This window comes from Panthera leo, chromosome A2 (genome assembly GCF_018350215.1).
Source record: "Panthera leo isolate Ple1 chromosome A2, P.leo_Ple1_pat1.1, whole genome shotgun sequence".
Lineage (NCBI taxonomy): Eukaryota > Metazoa > Chordata > Mammalia > Carnivora > Felidae > Panthera > Panthera leo.
Genome location: NC_056680.1, coordinates 121,611,612 through 121,631,214, shown reverse-complemented (window position 1 = coordinate 121,631,214; position 19,603 = coordinate 121,611,612). Strand labels below are relative to the sequence as shown.

Genomic DNA, 19,603 nt, shown 5'->3' with positions numbered 1-19,603 from the left:
CCCAATACTTTACATTTTAAAAAAGAAAAATGCAGATGTCCTGTGACTCATGTACATTGTCATCAACAAATAAGCAATTATTGAAGGATAATGGGAATAAAGAAAATGTAGGTGTAATTTAGGAATTGTTGTCTTTCCCTTCCATTTTCCTTTCCATTTTCCTGAGCTCTTAAAGTACCCCCAAAGGGAAAAGTCCTCAATAGGATTCAAATAAGAAACCACCTTCGATGCAGAGGGCTCTTCCTTTACTTAACTGAGGGCAGATTCAGAGAGGGCACATCCCATACTAAGCCTCTGGCCAACTAATGTTTTACAATTAGACTATTAGAGACTGAGTTTGGTTAGAGAAAGATGCCATCTGTATTTTGGCTTCTGTTCATATTCTCTCAATTTTCAAAAAAGGTAATTTGACATCATTTTTAATAACCCACAATCCCTGCAAAGTATGGCTGTTGTTATTTTAATTATAATTTGAAATTAGATATGCAACCCACCAACCCACAATAAAACACTCTGAAGCTTTTCTTCTCAAAGGGAAGCTACTTTTAATCTTTAACCTCTGCACAAATGTCCCGTTTTATTTGACTAGTGTTATGCCACAGAAACGGATTACTTTCTCAACAAAGAAAAAACCCAAAGAAAATAGACCAGGTTTTCACATAATGAGAAAGTCTTCTCTCTTCTTTTTTTCTCAACAGAATTATTCCTTTTGAAGACAAAATAACTCTTGTCCTGTGGACAAAAATCCACATATAAGGGAAAATCTGTTAAATGAAATCTAATGGGATACTTTTGTGGGAAATGTTTATCTGTGGACCAAAAAAAAAGTACTTTCCTAGACAAAACTACATAGCCTATGCATATGCTGTGGTTTGAAGCAATCTTCAAGGTTTTATCTTTTTTGTCTCTACCTTGCAACCTGGGTCTTCACTCATGCATAACAAAACCAAGGAAAATATGTGACTTGAGTTACCAATATTGTTTCTCAAGCCAGTCTTCTCTGTTCAAAGCTTTGGCCTTGAATACAGAAATAGAATCTGGATAGAATGAAGTTAATACAGGGAAGCAACTCCTGTCCTTTGATATAGAAGAGGTTAAATTGTTTTCTTTCCAATTTCTAAATTTGAAAATAATCTGGTAGTATGGTTTGACCTTTTCCTTTTTTGCCAATGAAATGAAATGAAATGACTCCAACCCTGACTTGGGTTTCAAAATTAAAAAGCGTGTGCTATGTTTCTTAAAATTTTTTTCTTAATGTTTATTTATTTCTGAGAAAGAGAGAGTGAGCGAGCAGGGGAGGGGCAGAGAGAGAGGGAGACACAGAATCCGAAGCAGAGTCCAGGCTCTGAGCTGTCAGCACAGAGCCTGACGTGGGGCTTGAACCCACGAACCTTGAGATCATGACCTGAGCCGAAGTCGGACACTTAGCCAACTGAGTCACCCAGGTGCTGCAAGAGTTTGCTATGTTTTTAACTTCCTATAAATATTTTTGCAACGATCTCCTCTGTTTTTTAAATATGTGATCTGGGTTTTCCTGAATATAGTCAACTTGAATACAGTCAACATTCAAAGAAAGAGAATTCAGGATCTTGGGACTTGATGATAGAACAAAAAGACTCCCCAGAAAATCATTCAGAGACTGCAAAGGACCTGTTGCCCTTATTCCTGGCAGTGGGGCAAGTGGCAGTAAGCTAAGAGTTTTTGGATGGTAGGTTCTTGAGGGTTCCTGTGTGGTGGCAGTCATTTCCTTGTATGAAAGCAACTCAGAACCTGTATCTGAACGTATGAGTCATGTGTGATTAGCATAGTACAGCACTTTTCAAATTTTTCTGTAGAAACGAGATTTTTTTTTTAAAGGAAAATCTCTATTAAAGCCCAATATGAAATGTAGTCAAAAGCAGGGCTACTCTGGCTGATTTGGATCCATCAGTGAGCTCCACATAAGCCCCAAGCCTTGGCAGAGCCACAAAGGGGAATCACTGGCAAAACAGGGAATCAGAGAGTCAACTCAATCTCTTACCAGTTGCCGGAACTTAGACAATTTACAACCTTCTTGAGTATGTGTGTGTGTGTGTGTGTGTGTGAGCTTGTGTTCATTCTCCTCTTTCAGGATTGTTGTAAAGATGAGTGAAAATACACACACAATATCTAGCCCAGTACCTTGCATGGAGTAGATATTAAAAAGTTGCTTCTATTCTCATTATTATCAACAGGATCCTAATCATACCGAGCCAGACTCAGTATGGAATCATACTGAACCATGTTCCAGGCTTGTTCTAAAGGGCATTAATGTATGCATTAATTCTGGTAATTTATAGATGGTGACACTGCGGCTTAGGGGGTTACAGTAGTTTACCCAACACAGAGATAAGTAGTCGAGTCGGATTTAAGCTTCAAACCCTGGATGTAACTCCAGAGCTTGAGTCCCTAACTCCAGCATGCCATTGTCTATTAATGATAAAGCAGAAGACTCAGTGTGTAGGTCCATCTCTCCAGATCTTCACTCCCTCACTGCTCAAATGGGGAATACTCCCCTCAGCACTGTGAGACTCAAACGAGATAAAGTTTGTCACACGCAAAAGACTCCTAGTTTTATATAAACAAATGGCGTCCTGCATGGTCAGTCCATTTTATCCGCTTTGATCATATCAGCTAATAACCACCAAATCTTAATTTCCATCTGTTTTCTGTGGAATCAACTCAAGACAAAAGCATGTCTGAAATTTGTTAAAATACATCTGGACTCCAAAGTGGAATCTTATTTAGCTTTAAGCTAGGTTCTCAGGAAAAAAAAAAAAATGTTTTCCAAGCCTAATGAGCAGTTTTGCTGTGAACCCACTTTTGAGAACAAGAGATTGTAATGTAAGTGCTTGGCATGGGACATCGTGTATCACACTGAAATAAAGACATAGGCCAGCAAGGTATGCCCGAAGATTCGAGGTGGAAGGCATTTTCTTTGCCGGGTAACTCCAGAAAACACTTTGACATCCTGTCCATACCCACAATGTTTTATGATATATTAAGTTGAGCAAATTGATACCAGAGTGATGCACTGTAGCAGCTATAAATACCATGATATGCACATGAATATGTTTGTTGTTTTTAACATTTATTTATTTTTTTAAATATGAAATTTATTGTCAAATTGGTTTCCATACAACAGCCAGTGCTCCAGTGGTGCATTCAGTTAGCGCACGGTACTTATACACATGAATTTTCGAAGTTTATTTATGGAGAAGGTGGAAGAACAGAAGACAGGTGACATCATAAGGTCAGAGTTTTTGAGTTACCTGAGCGCTTGTTGTGGATTCTATCCTTGAGAGACTTGCTTCGTATCTTCGGGTGCTATAAATAATATTCAAACACCCAGCCTTGCATTTACTTTTAATGTTTACATTGTAAAGGAAAATTGCCTAATTGCTCACCTTCCTAGAATGTTTGTGTTGTATCCTCTGGGTGGAACAACTGTATACATTGAAAAGAAATTTCCATAATTTTTGTAATTGGCTACTTTATACAGACGTTTCCTGCAAGAGAATGAAGGTGTTCGATGGAGGAAACAAACAATCCTTACCCTGACCTACCTAATCAAATATGTATATTTAATCTGTTTCATCACATTTGGAATAGGACTTTTGGGAAAGGAAGGAAAACAGAACAAAGTCATCTGTTTACTGCTTCTCTATAAATAAAAATGAAACTGATGAGCAAGGTAGAAGTCAATGCTGTAAAAACAGAAATAAAGTCCACATGTCATTTTTTCTTTCTTTTCTCTCCTAATTTTGTTATTTAGTGACTGTCGCAACCAAATGGATTGTGAAAGCCTTCTTTAGCTGAGAGGGGTGGTATAGAAAGGAAAAGGGGAAATCAAAGAGTCCTTAGAAAACAGCAGGGAAAGATTGAATTGTAAGGTAGCCTCTCTGTCTAGAACAACAATTCTCAGTTTTAACTGCAAATCAGAATCATCTGAAGAACCTTAAAAATTTGTAGATACCTGGATCCCATCCCTGGGAATTCTTATTTAATTGATCTGGGGTGGGGCTTCAATGTCAGTATTTTTTAAAGCTCCCCAGTGAGTTTAAAGGGTATTCAAGATGGAGAACCACTGTGGACACCAGCAGTAATCCACAGATCCCCAGGTGGCCTGGGTTTCCAGAGGTCTCATGTCTATGAGAGGAAGGGCATGAGCTATGGAAGATATAGCATTGGCAATCAGGTCATCGGGGGCTGAAGACAGTCATGGTTCTGGAGAGATGGGCAGCCTCTCCACATCCTGGTTCCCTGTTTGTGCTCTTTGTTGGAAAGTTAGGAGACTAAGTAAGGAAATGCCATGAGATGTTTAGCGATCCTTGGGGTTTCCATATGCTACCCTTCATCTGAAGGCAACAGGTCTCCTTTTCCTCCTCCATCATATCTGAAGTCATCTGGCTGATTATCCAGGCAGAAACCACAGCAAACTTTCCAAAGTCTACATTGGAGAAATAAAGATAAACCAGGGAGCCTGGAGTCTGACCCAGACAAAGAGGAAAAAGCTTAAAAATTTTAGAAAAAGACAATTTAGGGGGATATATATGCAATATAACAGGAGCCAAGTTGGGGCTGGAAGCTGAACCATCATGTAGGAGCCAAAACAGGGATGTACTAAAGGGAAATGAGGCAACGGGAGATACAGAGAGGGGCATAATAATGGCAAGACACAGAGTTTTTTTGGTGCAAGACTGCTCTGGGAAGTATGATCTTGTGACTTCTCTCTAAGTCTCTAGGATATCCTAAAAGTTCTTGCTGGGCCAGTGTAATTTGACCCAAGTGATGCATGAGGGAGACCAATTTGGCAGAGGCCAGTATAGCTCAGAGGGAAGGAAGCTAGAGGCAGTTAGGAGGCCCCTCTGTTGGGTCTTCACTGGGTAACAGGTTCTGAAGGGGCTTGTGGGAATGGCATTACGGCAGTAAACTCAGCAGTGATGTGTTCATTGATTCTGGGGGAAGAGAGTGAAGGAGGATGAGGCAACAACGTGAATTTGTGGTTCTGAGTCTGCATGTCAAGGAGAACAGTAATGCCATCAACAGAGAGTATCAGGAAGATGAACTGATTCGGGAAATAACAGGATAAGTGTTAGATGCTGAGTGAGACATACAGGCAGGTCTTCCGGGTGAAACTATCTGACAGAGAGTAGAAAGTGCTGGATAGGAATTCCAGAGAGGGCGGGAACTGGAGCTAAAGATGCTTGTAGACTGAGTGTGTATATTGGGGAAGTGGGTGTGGAGAGAGAAAAAGAAGAGACTGTGGGATGGTCCAGAGGGTAGGAGAGGTCTACTGAAGCCAAAGGTTTCTGAAAAGCAAGGAGGATGAAGCATGAGAAGGGCTAGGCGACCCATTCTGGTAGTGGGGGGTCTCAAAAGAATTAGCCTCCTAGTTTCTGTGCTAGGAAGTGACCTCCACTTGCCCATCTTATACAAATTATAACTTCTCTCAAGGGGTTACTTTTTCCATGAGGTTTTTCTGACGATTCCATTCCTCGATTATTCCCTGTTCCTTAGCATTCCTTCAGCACTTCAAGCCTGCCAATGCATCCTGCATTTCCCTGGGATGGCGGCCTCACACACCTCTCCGGCTGCACGGAAGCAGCTTGACACTTTCTCACCTCAGGGATTATACCAATGGTGTCATGACCGGAAGTGCTGCCCAGCTGCAAGTCCCCGGCAGTGTGTTCTCCACAGGCAGTCCGCGTGATTTTTAGATGTAACCCTGACTATATGACAATCGTGTTTAAAACCTGTAATGGCTTCCACATGGAAGAAGGATCTGCTCTCAGACTCTGGTGCACAATGGGTCCCGTGGACTTCGTCTCCCTCCGTGCTCCCATCACTCATGTGCTCAGCGACTCCGGCTGTTTTTGTCTCAGGGCCGTTAAGGTTCCCATTCCTTCTGCTTTAAAGGTTCTTTCCCCAGAATTTCACATGGCTTCCTCTTCCTCACTCTTTGAGTCTTAGTCAAATAGCCTCCTGTCAGCAAGGTCTTCCTTGTCACCCTCAGGAATGCCATATGCTTTTCTTCCACACCACCCCCTACGTTGTTCCCACACTATCCTCTCCGATGGCATTTGTCAATATTGAAATTATCTTACTCGTTTGTTGTTATTTTCTCTCTTTGTCTAACATCTTGGCTACCAAGATACATATTCCCTGTGCCAGGAACACAGTAGGTGCTCATTAATTCTGTATTGGATGAATATTGAAATATTGAGTTTCTCCTGGGTTCAACAACAGTAGAATATATGTATATTTAAGTAGGCTTCATGCCCCAATACGGGGCTTGAACTCATGACCCTGAGATCAAGACCTGAGCTGAGATCAAGAGTCAGAGGCCTAACTGACTGAGCTACCCAGTCATCCCCAGAGTAGAATATTTAAAAAAAAAATTTTTTTAATGTTCATTCATTTTCGAGAGAAAGACAGAGAATGAGCAGGGGAGGGGCAGAGAGAGAGAGAGAGAGAGACAGACAGACAGACAGACAGAATCCAAAGGAGGCTCCAGGCTCTGAGCTGTCGGCACAGAGACTGACGCTGGGCTAAAACTCATGAACCCCAAGATCATGACCTGAGCCAAAGTCAGACACTTAACCGACTGAGCCCCCCAGCTGCCCCCCAGAGTAGAATGTTTTCAAAAATAGCTGAAGAAGAATTGATAGACACCTTTTGGGGGGAAATTTAGATTTCCTTGTCTGGTGAGAATGTGCTCTTATGTTTTGCAGGAAGGTCATCAAAACGGCTCTGATCTAGAGGAAGTCATTTGTATCCTTTTCTCCAATAGGACAATTTGACAAAGGGACTGGACCTGACTCAGCCTGAGCTGGAGGAGATATCCTGGTGTTGCTCTTCCAGGTGGGTGGGGAACAGGCAGCTGTATGGGTCACGCTTGAGCCGGGAACCTGCTGGTATTCATCCAGAAGAAAGGCAACCCGGGAGGCCATGGCTGAGTGGATTTTAGCACACGAAGTCTGGCCATCGTTTTCTTCTGTCCAGTTACAGTGATGCAGATTTGTATAGTGTTTCCATTGTTCCTCTGTGAGAAGCTCAAACTGCTACAAGGAAAATAAGAAAAGAAAGAGAGGACAATTTACCATATTTGTGCCAAATAACTAAGCCAGACTTGTGGGAAAGGTACTCATGGGCAGGGAATTCTCTAGAGTGGGCTCTGTGAGCTAGCAGGAGCTTCTGGAAGTGACTAAGCCACACTAGCTCAAAAGCTGTGTTTCTTATTCTCTTTGGGGAAATGGCTAATAATATTTATCTCTTATTTACAAGGCAGGAGGAAAGATTGGCATAGGAATTAGATGACCTGAGTTCTAATCCTGCACTGCCATCAGCTAGGCAGCCACGTGGCCTTGGGCCAAGTGATGCACTTTTCTGGGCTTCAGTTTCTTTATATTTAAAATAGAGGCATTGGCACATAACCCTAGCATCTGAAATGAATGTGCAATCAGGTTTTGATTTAATGCATCCCTCCTATGGTGGGCAGGATGTGATCAATCTTCACACCCCACTGCCTCGTACCAATAGAATCTCGTCTTTGATTTGCCGAGCCCGGTCTCCTAACTGAAACTCCAGCTCCTCCACCTGCTGCCGCAGGGCCTGGCGTAGAGTCTGCAGTTGCTCTGCCTCTTCCCTGCATGGAAAGAATAGAAAATCACCAAATTTCACATCACCTCCAAGCGCAGTCCTCCATCGTCCCTCTCAAGATGGAGGTCACTCCTCTGACATTTCTTTTCTTTTCTCTTCTCCTCTTTTCTTTTTTCTTTCCTTTTCTTTTCTTTTCAGTTTATTTATTTATTTATTTAGAGAGAGAGAGAGAGAGAGAGAGAGAGAAGAATCCCAAGCAGGCTCCGCAAGGTCGGCGTGGAGCTCAAGGCAGGTCTCAAACCCACAAACCATGAGATCATGACCTGAGTTGAAACTGAGAGTCCGAAGCTTAACCGACTAGTCACCCAGGTGCCTCACTCCTCTGGCATTTCTTAAAAGGGAATGTCACCTTCTTTATTTGTATCAGTTGCAGACATAGGTATATTACCAGGGCAGGTTTTCTTTCTTTTAAAATGTTTTTTTTTTTTTAATTTATTTATTTTTGATAGACAGAGCTTGAGCAGGGGAGGGGCAGAGAAAGAGAGAGACACAGGACCAGAAGCAGGCTCCAGGCTCTGAGCTGTCAGTGCAGAGCCCAACGCGGGGCTCGAACCCGCAAACCATGGGATCATGACCTGAGCTGAAGTCGGATGCTCAACCAACTGAGCCACCCAGGAGCCCCAGGTTTCCTTTCTTTTTTAAACAACTCTATTGCAGAATAATTTGCATCCCACAAAATTTACCTATTTTAACAGTATACTACAATGATTTTTAGTAAAGTTGCCAAGTGATATCTCTCACCACCAGGCAGTTTAGGAATGCTTCCATCTGCCCCATAAAAGCTGTGCCCCTTAACAGTTGAACCCTATTCCCACCCTTCAGGACCAGGCAATGGCTAATCTACTTTTGGGATATATGCTTGTAATCTATGTGAAAATAATGCAGATTTCCAACATTTACATTTGCATAAGTCCCATTGACATCAATTGAAGATATCCCGCTGGCCACCCCTCTTCCCAGCTGACTGCCCATCCTCTGACTTCAAATAGCCTTGGCCTTAAAGAGTAAGCGTTGCTATCTAGCAAATAGCTCTCACTGACTCCCACTGAGAAAGCAAAGGACAAGAACAGGAAAGCAAAGGAAAAGGACTCATTTCTCATTAATCCTGCTCCCTGGTGCTCATCTGTCCTGCCCTGATTACCTTTCCTTGCTCCAGGTGTGTGGGCTGCTACTTTTATGACTCTCTTCAATAATTACCTTTCCTCCTCTGACATGTCCCTGTAAAAGAGTGCCTGCTGTCCTGTAAGGTGCCGTTCAATTTCCTCTAAATGCTCCCGGAAACACTGGCACACCGTCTTCATGGCTTCCATCTCCTGGACTGTGCACTGAGAACAATTAGAAAAGAGCTGAGAAGGGAGTCCTTCCTGATTCACTGCAAGAGCTCACCATGGCCGAGCCTGCCTTCCCACCTGGGCTCCCTGGTCTGCAGTGGAGCCCTATTGCTAATGTGTGGGGGAGAAAAGAGGGAAAGGCCAGCCTTTGGCTTCTCCAGGCTAGTGGAGGCAATACTGGTCTGGGACAGAAGAGCAGCTGTTATAGGACGGCCCTTGGTGGCATCGTGTCCCAGAGACAGAAAGGCTGTCTGGAGGACTAGGTGATGTGGGGGTGCAAGGATGTAGATAAGGGAGAGCAGTAGACAAACGCCCAGAGCGAGGGCTTGTGCTTAGAAAAGTTGAGTCTTGTTAAATCTTGTTTAATTTGGGTGCTGAATACTGCCTCACTCTGAATCTCAATAACATTGAACACATCTGTCTGGATGGTATGTGTTTGATTAGAGAGAGTCTGCTTAGAATATGTTTTTATTAGTCTTAGCCCTGCTTAACCACAATCCCTGGTGGTGAAATCTGCAGGATCAGCTCCATGTAGCTAACAAGCTCATCTGGAGTAAGGCAGACATAGATGAGGCATCCTACTCTCTTCATGAAGTGAATCTAGAATTGAACTCTGTCTATTCTCCCTATCCTGCTCCTTATTGCTCCTGATGTGAATCGTTCTTTAAATCGTACTTTTCTCTGCATGACTGTGCTTCTGCCTTGGTTTCCTAATTTATGTATCTTCCCGCAGCCCCGAAGCCCAGTCCATTTGTCAGGAACCTCACGATTTGCTGAATTTTTACTAGTTACCCGCCTAGTTTTCCAGCCCAGGTTGGATCATGCTTTGAATAGATGCATGATCCAGAACCCCAGCATCTCCATCCATCTGACTTTAAGTGACATTAATGCTTTTTAGGCTGTAATGCTCTCTCTCCCAGGCCTGGTAGAGCTTCTGGAAAGCTCTTTAATTTTTTTTTTAATGTTTATTTATTTTTGAGATACCAAGAGAGACAGAGCATGAGGATGGGGGGCAGGCAGAGAGAGGAGATACAGAATCTGAAGCAGGCTTCAGGCTCTGAGCTGTCAGTACAGAGCCCATATGGGGCTTGAACTCACGAATGGTGAGATCATGACCTGAGCCGAAGTCGGATGCTGAACTGACTCAGCCACCCAGGCACCCCTGGAAAGCTCTTTAAAAGAAGCTGATTTTTATGGCAGCCCTCTTTCAACTTCCTCTTATTCCTTCCACAGAGACTGGTCTTACAACTGTGTTAATTCCTCTTAGCCCTGTTTTTAGGAAGTCTCAGATTTCTTACTCTTGTCCCCAAAACGCCATGGTCAAATCCTGGCAGCCTCATGGTTATTTTTACTGAAATTGTCATAATGGATATACTTTCCTTCAAGTGATGTTTTTCTACTGAAAACTCCTCATCATTTTGCTTTGAGAGTTCAGTTTTGATTCCGTCCTCTAATATTTTTATATGAAAAACATACTTTACATGGCAAAACTCTCAAATTACTTTGGCTTCAGTGTGAGTACATTCGAACCAGGTAGAGGAGTCTTTGAACTGTTATTGATGTTGACAAGCATGCTTGAAAGGTGACCTCAGTAGGGCTCTTGAAACCAGAAAAATCTTAGAGGTCACGGAGGGCTCTTATTATAGAGAAGTGCTCTGAAACGGAATGGCAAACTGACTTGTCCAAGGTCAAAAAAGGGCAGATTTCAAGCCCAGGTATCCTGATTCATTTATTCTCTTCTCAAGATCTAACTGAGTTATAGCAGGGATTATTAACTACAGTGTAGCTGGACACAGGGAGAAGTTATTCGTTTCTTAAGAGTGAGTTGTTTGAATGGTCCTAATTGACAAGTTCTAGGGATGGTGAGGCCAGGGGCATGGAAATATGGCGCTCAAGTAGGCTGAGCATTAGAGACATTAAATATTATGCTTCATCTAGTTATTTTAGGGTAACCCTTTGTGATTGGAAGGCATGCAGGGCTGGAATTTAGGAATAACTGATGGCCATTTGGTCCCTCAGAAGGGAGTGATGCGGAAGATTCTGAAACACTGCCATCTTCTGGTCATTTGGAAATACTAAAGCTACATTTCAGCTCTAGAACAGGTATAGAAGTAGTTTCAGAGAAAAGGAAAAATTTCGGCAAGGAAAACAAAAAAGAAGTTGTTTTGAACTCTTTTTTCCAATATAAGTGTTGGGTTGTAACCCAAGGTTAATTGAAGGTCTACTTTGACGACCCAAGCCCATTAAAACAGACTTTAACTTCAATAGTAAGAGCAACAGCACCAGAAAACATTGAAACTTCACTTTTGAGTTGGCTCTGATTACTTTCTACGTTCTGTGTATGCTTCCTTTTTATTTAAATCTAAATAATAAACATTATAGAAGCATTTTCTAATATCTAAAAATCTTTTTCAGATAATATCATTTTCTTTCCTGGAGAGTTTTTTTTAAATTAATAAATTATTATGAAGAATTCACACACATATATAAGAATTAATCATACCTACAAACCATTATTTTAGATGACCCACAGGACAACAAAAATGGAATCTGCCAATTAGTCAAATGAGTCTCTGCACAGTTGCATATTTCTCTGTAAGGGGATGAGATGGGGATTTTTCTGAGTCTTTTATCTAAAATTGCAGTTACTTTCAAAGCGCAGTTGGAACTTCCATTGACAGGTAAGAGATAGTACCTATCCCTGCCTATAATCTTCATGTGGTTCAAGATCCATTTTCCAGATAATTTTTTTTTATAAATAATTTTTGTAGTCCTAGCTAGCACTTAGCATCTGATTTAGAGACATTTTTCTCCAGAATATTTTTCAGGCCTTACAAACCCAGACTCACCCACCATAGATGGCTTTTCTCTTCATTCTTGAGTTTGTTCTTCAGTTTAAGTAGCCTCCTCTCATGGGTGAATGCATTCCCCCATTTTTACTTGCTTTTCTGCAAGTGTGTGTGTGTGCATGTGTGTATACCCGCACGTAAGTATAATAATGCACGTGTGTGTTGATTATTTTCTTTGAATGTATGTTTGTGGTTCCTTGAATCTAAATATGGAGAAATGCACTGTCATCTAATAAAACCTGACATGCTATGCATTTCAGGATGTATAATGTCAGATCAAGTTGTTGTAAAAATAGCATCAAAAAAATTTTTTTAATGTTTATTTTTGAAGGAGAAAGAGACAGTGTGAGCGGGAGAGGGACAGAGAGAGCGGGAGACGCAGAATCTGAAGCAGGCTCCAGGCTCCCAGCTGTCAGCACAGAGCCCGACATGGGGCTTGAACCCGTGAGATCATCACCTGAGCTGAAGTTGGACTCTTAACTGACTGAGGCACCCAGGCGCCCCCTCATTGTTTTTTTGGATAATTGTGAATTCTAAGAGGAGAGCAGGCTAAGGTAATGTGAGACAAGGTTTTAGAAAACATGAGCTGGTTGTATGGACACTCTCATTTAAATGCCTACTCATTTGAAAGCCACACACAAGTCTAAAGATGGTCATTGTGCATAATGAGATGCAAAACCCCTGTATTTTCTGCAGAAGTGCTGATGTCTCATAGTGTCAAGTGAAGAGAAAGGTCTATTTCCAGTTGCCAGATCTCTCCACACAGCTGGGTCTACGTGGGCCCAAGGTCATCTGTTAACACCAGCTAGAGAAATGAGGAGGGCTCTGTCTGCATGGAGGGTCACTCACCCGTGGAGGTGGCCCAGGCTTAATCGGTGGTCCTCGTTCTAATCAGTGTCTTCCTGCCTGGCTTCCAGAGCCAGTCCTTATCCTGTACCTGGCTCTGAGCTTCCCCCCATGCTATGTCTCAGAAGCAGCCATACAATTAGCATTTTCTAGGGCTTTCTGTGTGCTGGGCACTGTTTTGAGTGCCTGAGTGTGCTGAGTGCTTCACAAGCAATCTCTCACTTAACCTAAAACAAGCCTGTGTTGGTGGCATGAACAGTCTCCCTATTTTACAAAACAGGCTCAGAGAGCGTTCATACCTTGTGCTAGATTATTCAGCTAAGTGAATTTAGGACAGAGAACTGTTCAGTCAGACTGAATTGGAGATAAGTACAGATGCGTTACTGTTTATAACCTTACACATGACTTCATTGTTCTAGATCCCTCTGTAAATGGGGATTAATAATGAAATTTGCCTCCTTACTTCAGAAGGTGATTGATTGGACGCATCAGATAAGAAGAAATTTGAGGGCATATATGGTAAGCTATAAAACACTTTACAGAGGGGCGCCTGGGTGGCTCGGTCGGTTGAGCATCCGACTTCGGCTCAGGTCATGATCTCACGGTCCATGAGTTCGAGCCCCGCATCAGGCTCTGTGCTGACCGCTCAGAGCCTGGAGCCTGTTTCGGATTCTGTGTCTCCCTCTCTTTCTGCCCCTCCCCTGTTCATGCTCTGTCTCTCTCTGTCTCAAAAATAAATAAACGTTAAAAAAAAAATTAAAGAGGTTCCGGAAGATGGCGGCGTAGGAGGACGCGGGGCTCACAGCGCGTCCTGCCGATCACTTAGATTCCACCTACACCTGCCTAAAGAACCCAGAAAACCGCCAGAGGATTAGCAGAAGGGAGTCTCCGGAGCCAAGCGCATCGAGAGGCCCACGGAAGAGGGTAGGAAGGGCGGCGAGGCGGTGCGCGCTCCACGGACTGGCTGGAGGGAGCCGGGGCGGAGGGGCGGCTCGCCGGCCAAGCAGAGCCCCTGAGTCTGGCTGGCAAAAGCGGAGGGGCCGGACGGACTGTGTTCCAACAGCAAGCGCGACTTAGCGTCTGGGAGGTCATAAGTTAACAGCTCTGCTCGGAAAGCGGGAAGGCTGGAGGACAAAGGGAGGGAGAGCTGCTGAGCCCCCGGACGGCAGAGCTCAGCTTGGCGGGGAACAAAGGCGCCAGCGCCATCTCCCCCGCCCATCCCCCAGCCAAAATCCCAAAGGGAACCAGTTCCTGCCAGAGAACTTGCTCGCTCCGCGCAAACACCCAACTCTGTGCTTCTGCGGAGCCAAACCTCCGGCAGCGGATCTGACTCCCTCCCGCTGCCACAGGGCTCCTCCTGAAGTGGATCACCTAAGGAGAAGCGAGCTAAGCCTGCCCCTCCAGCCCCCGTGCACCTTGCCTACCCACCCCAGCTAATACGCCAGATCCCCAGCAACACAAGCCTGGCAGTGTGCAAGTAGCCCAGACGGGACACGCCACCCCACAGTGAATCCCGCCCCTAGGAGAGGGGAAGAGAAGGCACACACCAGTCTGACTGTGGCCCCAGCAGTGGGCTGGGGGCAGACATCGGGTCGGACTGCGGCCCTGCCCACTAACTCCAGTTATACACCACAGCACAGGGGAAGTGCACTGCAGGTCCTCACCACGCCAGGGACTCTCCAAAATGACCAAACGGAAGAATTCCCCTCAGAAGAATCTCCAGGAAATAACAACGGCTAATGAACTGATCAAAAAGGATTTAAATAATATAACAGAAAGTGAATTTAGAATAATAGTCATAAAATTAATCGCTGGGCTTGAAAACAGTATACAGGACAGCAGAGAATCTCTTGCCACAAAGATCGAGGGACTAAGGAACAGTCACGAGGAGTTGAAAAACGCTTTAAACGAATTGCAAAACAAAATGGAATCCACGATGGCTCGGCTTGAAGAGGCAGAGGAGAGAATAGGTGAACTAGAAGATAAAGTTATGGAGAAAGAGGAAGCTGAAAGAAAGAGAGATAAAAAAATCCAGGAGTATGAGGGGAAAATTAGAGAACTAAGTGATACACTAAAAAAAAATAATATACGCATAATTGGTATCCCAGAGGAGGAAGAGAGAGGGAAGGGTGCTGAAGGGGTACTTGAACAAATTATAGCTGAGAACTTCCCTGAACTGGGGAAGGAAAAAGGCATTGAAATCCAAGAGGCACAGAGAACTCCCTTCAGACGTAACTTGAATCGATCTTCTGCACGACATATCATAGTGAAACTGGCAAAATACAAGGATAAAGAGAAAATTCTGAAAGCAGCAAGGGATAAACGTGCCCTCACATATAAAGGGAGACCTATAAGACTCGTGACTGATCTCTCCTTTGAAACTTGGCAGGCCAGAAAGGCTTGGCACGATATCTACAGTGTGCTAAACAGAAAAAATATGCAGCCGAGAATCCTTTACCCAGCAAGTCTGTCATTTAGAATAGAAGGAGAGATAAAGGTCTTCCCAAACAAACAAAAACTGAAGGAATTTGTCACCACGAAACCAGCCCTACAAGAGATCCTAAGGGGGATCCTGTGAGACAAAGTACCAGAGACATCACTACAAGCATAAAACATACAGACATCACAATGACTCTAAACCCATATCTTTCTATAATAACACTGAATGTAAATGGATTAAATGCGCCAACCAAAAGACATAGGGTATCAGAATGGATAAAAAAACAAGACCCATCTATTTGCTGTCTACAAGAGACTCATTTTAGATCTGAAGACACCTTTAGATTGAGAGTGAGGGGATGGAGAACTATTTACCATGCTACTGGAAGCCAAAAGAAAGCTGGAGTAGCCATACTTATATCAGACAAACTAGACTTTAAATTAAAGGCTGTAACAAGAGATGAAGAAGGGCATTATATAATAATCACAGGGTCTATCCACCAGGAAGAGCTAACTATTATAAATGTCTATGCGCCAAATACCCGAGCCCCCAGATATATAAAACAATTACTCATAAACATAAGCAACCTTATTGATAAGAATGTGGTCATTGCAGGGGACTTTAACACCCCACTTACAGAAATGGATAGATCATCTAGACACACAGTCAATAAAGAAACAAGGGCCCTGAATGATACATTGGATCAGATGGACTTGACAGATATATTTAGAACTCTGCATCCCAAAGCAACAGAATATACTTTCTTCTCGAGTGCACATGGAACATTCTCCAAGATAGATCATATACTGGGTCACAAAACAGCCCTTCATAAGTTTACAAGAATTGAAATTATACCATGCATACTTTCAGACCACAATGCTATGAAGCTTGAAATCAACCACAGGAAAAAGTCTGGAAAACCTCCAAAAGCGTGGAGGTTAAAGAACACCCTACTAACGAATGAGTGGGTCAACCAGGCAATTAGAGAAGAAATTAAAACATATATGGAAACAAACGAAAATGAAAATACAACAATCCAAACGCTTTGGGATGCAGCGAAGGCAGTCCTGAGAGGAAAATACATTGCAATCCAGGCCTATCTCAAGAAACAAGAAAAATCCCAAATACAAAATCTAACAGCACACCTAAAGGAAATAGAAGCAGAACAGCAAAGGCAGCCTAAACCCAGCAGAAGAAGAGAAATAATAAAGATCAGAGCAGAAATAAACAATATAGAATCTAAAAAAACTGTAGAGCAGATCAACGAAACCAAGAGTTGGTTTTTTGAAAAAATAAACAAAATTGACAAACCTCTAGCCAGGCTTCTCAAAAAGAAAAGGGAGATGACCCAAATAGATAAAATCATGAATGAAAATGGAATGATTACAACCAATCCCTCAGAGATACAAACAATTATCAGGGAATACTATGAAAAATTATATGCCAGCAAATTGGACAACCTGGAAGAAATGGACAAATTTCTAAACACCCACACTCTTCCAAAACTCAATCAGGAGGAAATAGAAAGCTTGAACAGACCCATAACCAGCGAAGAAATTGAATCGGTTATCAAAAATCTCCGAACAAATAAGAGTCCAGGACCAGATGGCTTCCCAGGGGAGTTCTACCAGACATTTAAAGCAGAGATAATACCTATCCTTCTCAAGCTATTCCAAGAAATAGAAAGGGAAGGAAAACTTCCAGACTCATTCTATGAAGCCAGTATTACTTTGATTCCTAAACCAGACAGAGACCCAGTAAAAAAAGAGAACTACAGGCCAATATCCCTGATGAATATGGATGCAAAAATTCTTAATAAGATACTAGCAAATCGAATTCAACAGCATATAAAAAGAATTATTCACCATGATCAAGTGGGATTCATTCCTGGGATGCAGGGCTGGTTCAACATTCACAAATCGATCAACGTGATACATCACATTAACAAAAAAAAAGAGAAGAACCATATGATCCTGTCAATCGATGCAGAAAAGGCCTTTGACAAAATCCAGCACCCTTTCTTAATAAAAACCCTTGAGAAAGTCGGGATAGAAGGAACATACTTAAAGATCATAAAGGCCATTTATGAAAAGCCCACAGCTAACATCATCCTCAACGGGGAAAAACTGAGAGCTTTTTCCCTGAGATCAGGAACACGACAGGGATGCCCACTGTCACCGCTGCTGTTTAATATAGTGCTGGAAGTTCTAGCATCAGCAATCAGACAACAAAAGGAAATCAAAGGCATCAAAATTGGCAAAGATGAAGTCAAGCTTTCGCTTTTTGCAGATGACATGATATTATACATGGAAAATCCGATAGACTCCACCAAAAGTCTGCTAGAACTGATACATGAATTCAGCAAAGTTGCAGGATATAAAATCAATGTGCAGAAATCAGTTGCATTCTTATACACTAACAATGAAGCAACAGAAAGACAAATGAAGAAACTGATCCCATTCACAATTGCACCAAGAAGCATAAAATACCTAGGAATAAATCTAACCAAAGATGTAAAAGATCTGTATGCTGAAAACTATAGAAAGCTTATGCAGGTAATTGAAGAAGATATAAAGAAATGGAAAGACATTCCCTGCTCATGGATTGGAAGAATAAATATTGTCAAAATGTCAATACTACCCAAAGCTATCTACACATTCAATGCAATCCCAATCAAAATTGCACCAGCATTCTTCTCAAAACTAGAACAAGCAATCCTAAAATTCATATGGAACCACAAAAGGCCCCGAATAGCCAAAGTAATTTTGAAGAAGAAGACCAAAGCAGGAGGCATCACAATCCCAGACTTTAGCCTCTACTACAAAGCTGTCATCATCAAGACAGCATGGTATTGGCACAAAAACAGACACATAGACCAATGGAATAGAATAGAAACCCCAGAACTAGACCCACAAACGTATGGCCAACTCATCTTTGACAAAGCAGGAAAGAACATCCAATGGAAAAAAGACAGTCTCTTTAACAAATGGTGCTGGGAGAACTGGACAGCAACATGCAGAAGGTTGAAACTAGACCACTTTCTCACACCATTCACAAAAATAAACTCAAAATGGATAAAGGACCTGAATGTGAGACAGGAAACCATCAAAACCTTAGAGGAGAAAGCAGGAAAAGACCTCTCTGACCTCAGCCGTAGCAATCTCTTACTCGGCACATCCCCAAAGGCAAGGGAATTAAAAGCAAAAGTGAATTACTGGGACCTTATGAAGATAAAAAGCTTCTGCACAGCAAAGGAAACAACCAACAAAACTAAAAGGCAACCAACGGAATGGGAAAAGATATTTGCAAATGACACATCGGACAAAGGGCTAGTATCCAAAATCTATAAAGAGCTCATCAAACTCCACACCAGAAAAACAAATAACCCAGTGAAGAAATGGGCAGAAAACATGAATAGACACTTCTCTAAAGAAGACATCCGGATGGCCAACAGGCACATGAAAAGATGTTCAACGTCGCTCCTTATCAGGGAAATACAAATCAAAACCACACTCAGATACCACCTCACGCCAGTCAGAGTGGCCAAAATGAAGAAATCAGGAGACTATAGATGCTGGAGAGGATGTGGAGAAACAGGAACCCTCTTGCACTGTTGGTGGGAATGCAAATTGGTGCAGCCGCTCTGGAAAGCAGTGTGGAGGTTCCTCAGAAAATTAAAAATAGACCTACCCTATGACCCAGCAATAGCACTGCTAGGAATTTATCCAAGGGATACAGGAGTACTGATGCATAGGGGCACCTGTACCCCAATGTTTATAGCGGCACTCTCAACAATAGCCAAATTATGGAAAGAGCCTAAATGTCCATCAACTGATGAATGGATAAAGAAATTGTGGTTTATATACACAATGGAATACTACGTGGCAATGAGAAAAAATGAAATATGGCCTTTTGTAGCAACATGGATGGAACTGGAGAGTGTGATGCTAAGTGAAATAAGCCATACAGAGAAAGACAGATACCATATGGTTTCACTCTTATGTGGATCCTGAGAAACATAACAGAAACCCATGGGGGAGGGGAAGGAAAAAAAAAAAAAAAAAAAAAAAAAAAAAAAGAGGTTAGAGTGGGAGAGAGCCAAAGCATTAGAGACTGTTAAAAACTGAGAACAAACTGAGGGTTGATGGGGGGTGGGAGGGAGGGCAGGGTGGGTGATGGGTATTGAGGAGGGCACCTTTTGGGATGAGCACTGGGTGTTGTATGGAAACCAATTTGACAGTAAATTTCATATATTAAAAAATAAAAAAAAATAAAAAAAAATAAAAAATAAAAAAATAAAAAAAATAAAAAAATAAAAAAAATAAAAAAAAAATTAAAAAAAAAAACACTTTACAGATACTACTCATGATCTGAGATAGAAAGGCATGCCCTCAGTGCCTGCATTCAGGAGGCCTGAACATTATCCCCAACATGGTATCGCTCCATCTGTCTTCCCG

The 19,603-nt window shown here is 42.4% G+C and overlaps 1 protein-coding gene across 1 annotated transcript in view; it reads right to left on the bottom strand.

Annotated features, from left to right (window-relative positions):
* Nucleotides 1–3,183: 3,183 nt before the first annotated feature.
* The window catches only part of ITPRID1 (ITPR interacting domain containing 1), an 84,249-nt gene continuing 67,829 nt past the window's right edge, over nucleotides 3,184–19,603 (bottom strand). Inside the window, exons 11-14 of the mRNA XM_042927618.1 lie at nucleotides 8,878–9,005; nucleotides 7,555–7,666; nucleotides 6,694–7,082; nucleotides 3,184–3,345 (exon numbers count right to left, since the gene is read on the bottom strand). Of these exons, the coding sequence (XP_042783552.1) occupies nucleotides 6,777–7,082; nucleotides 7,555–7,666; nucleotides 8,878–9,005 (546 nt within the window). The 3' untranslated portion in view covers nucleotides 3,184–3,345; nucleotides 6,694–6,776. The remainder of the gene's footprint in view (nucleotides 3,346–6,693; nucleotides 7,083–7,554; nucleotides 7,667–8,877; nucleotides 9,006–19,603) is intronic.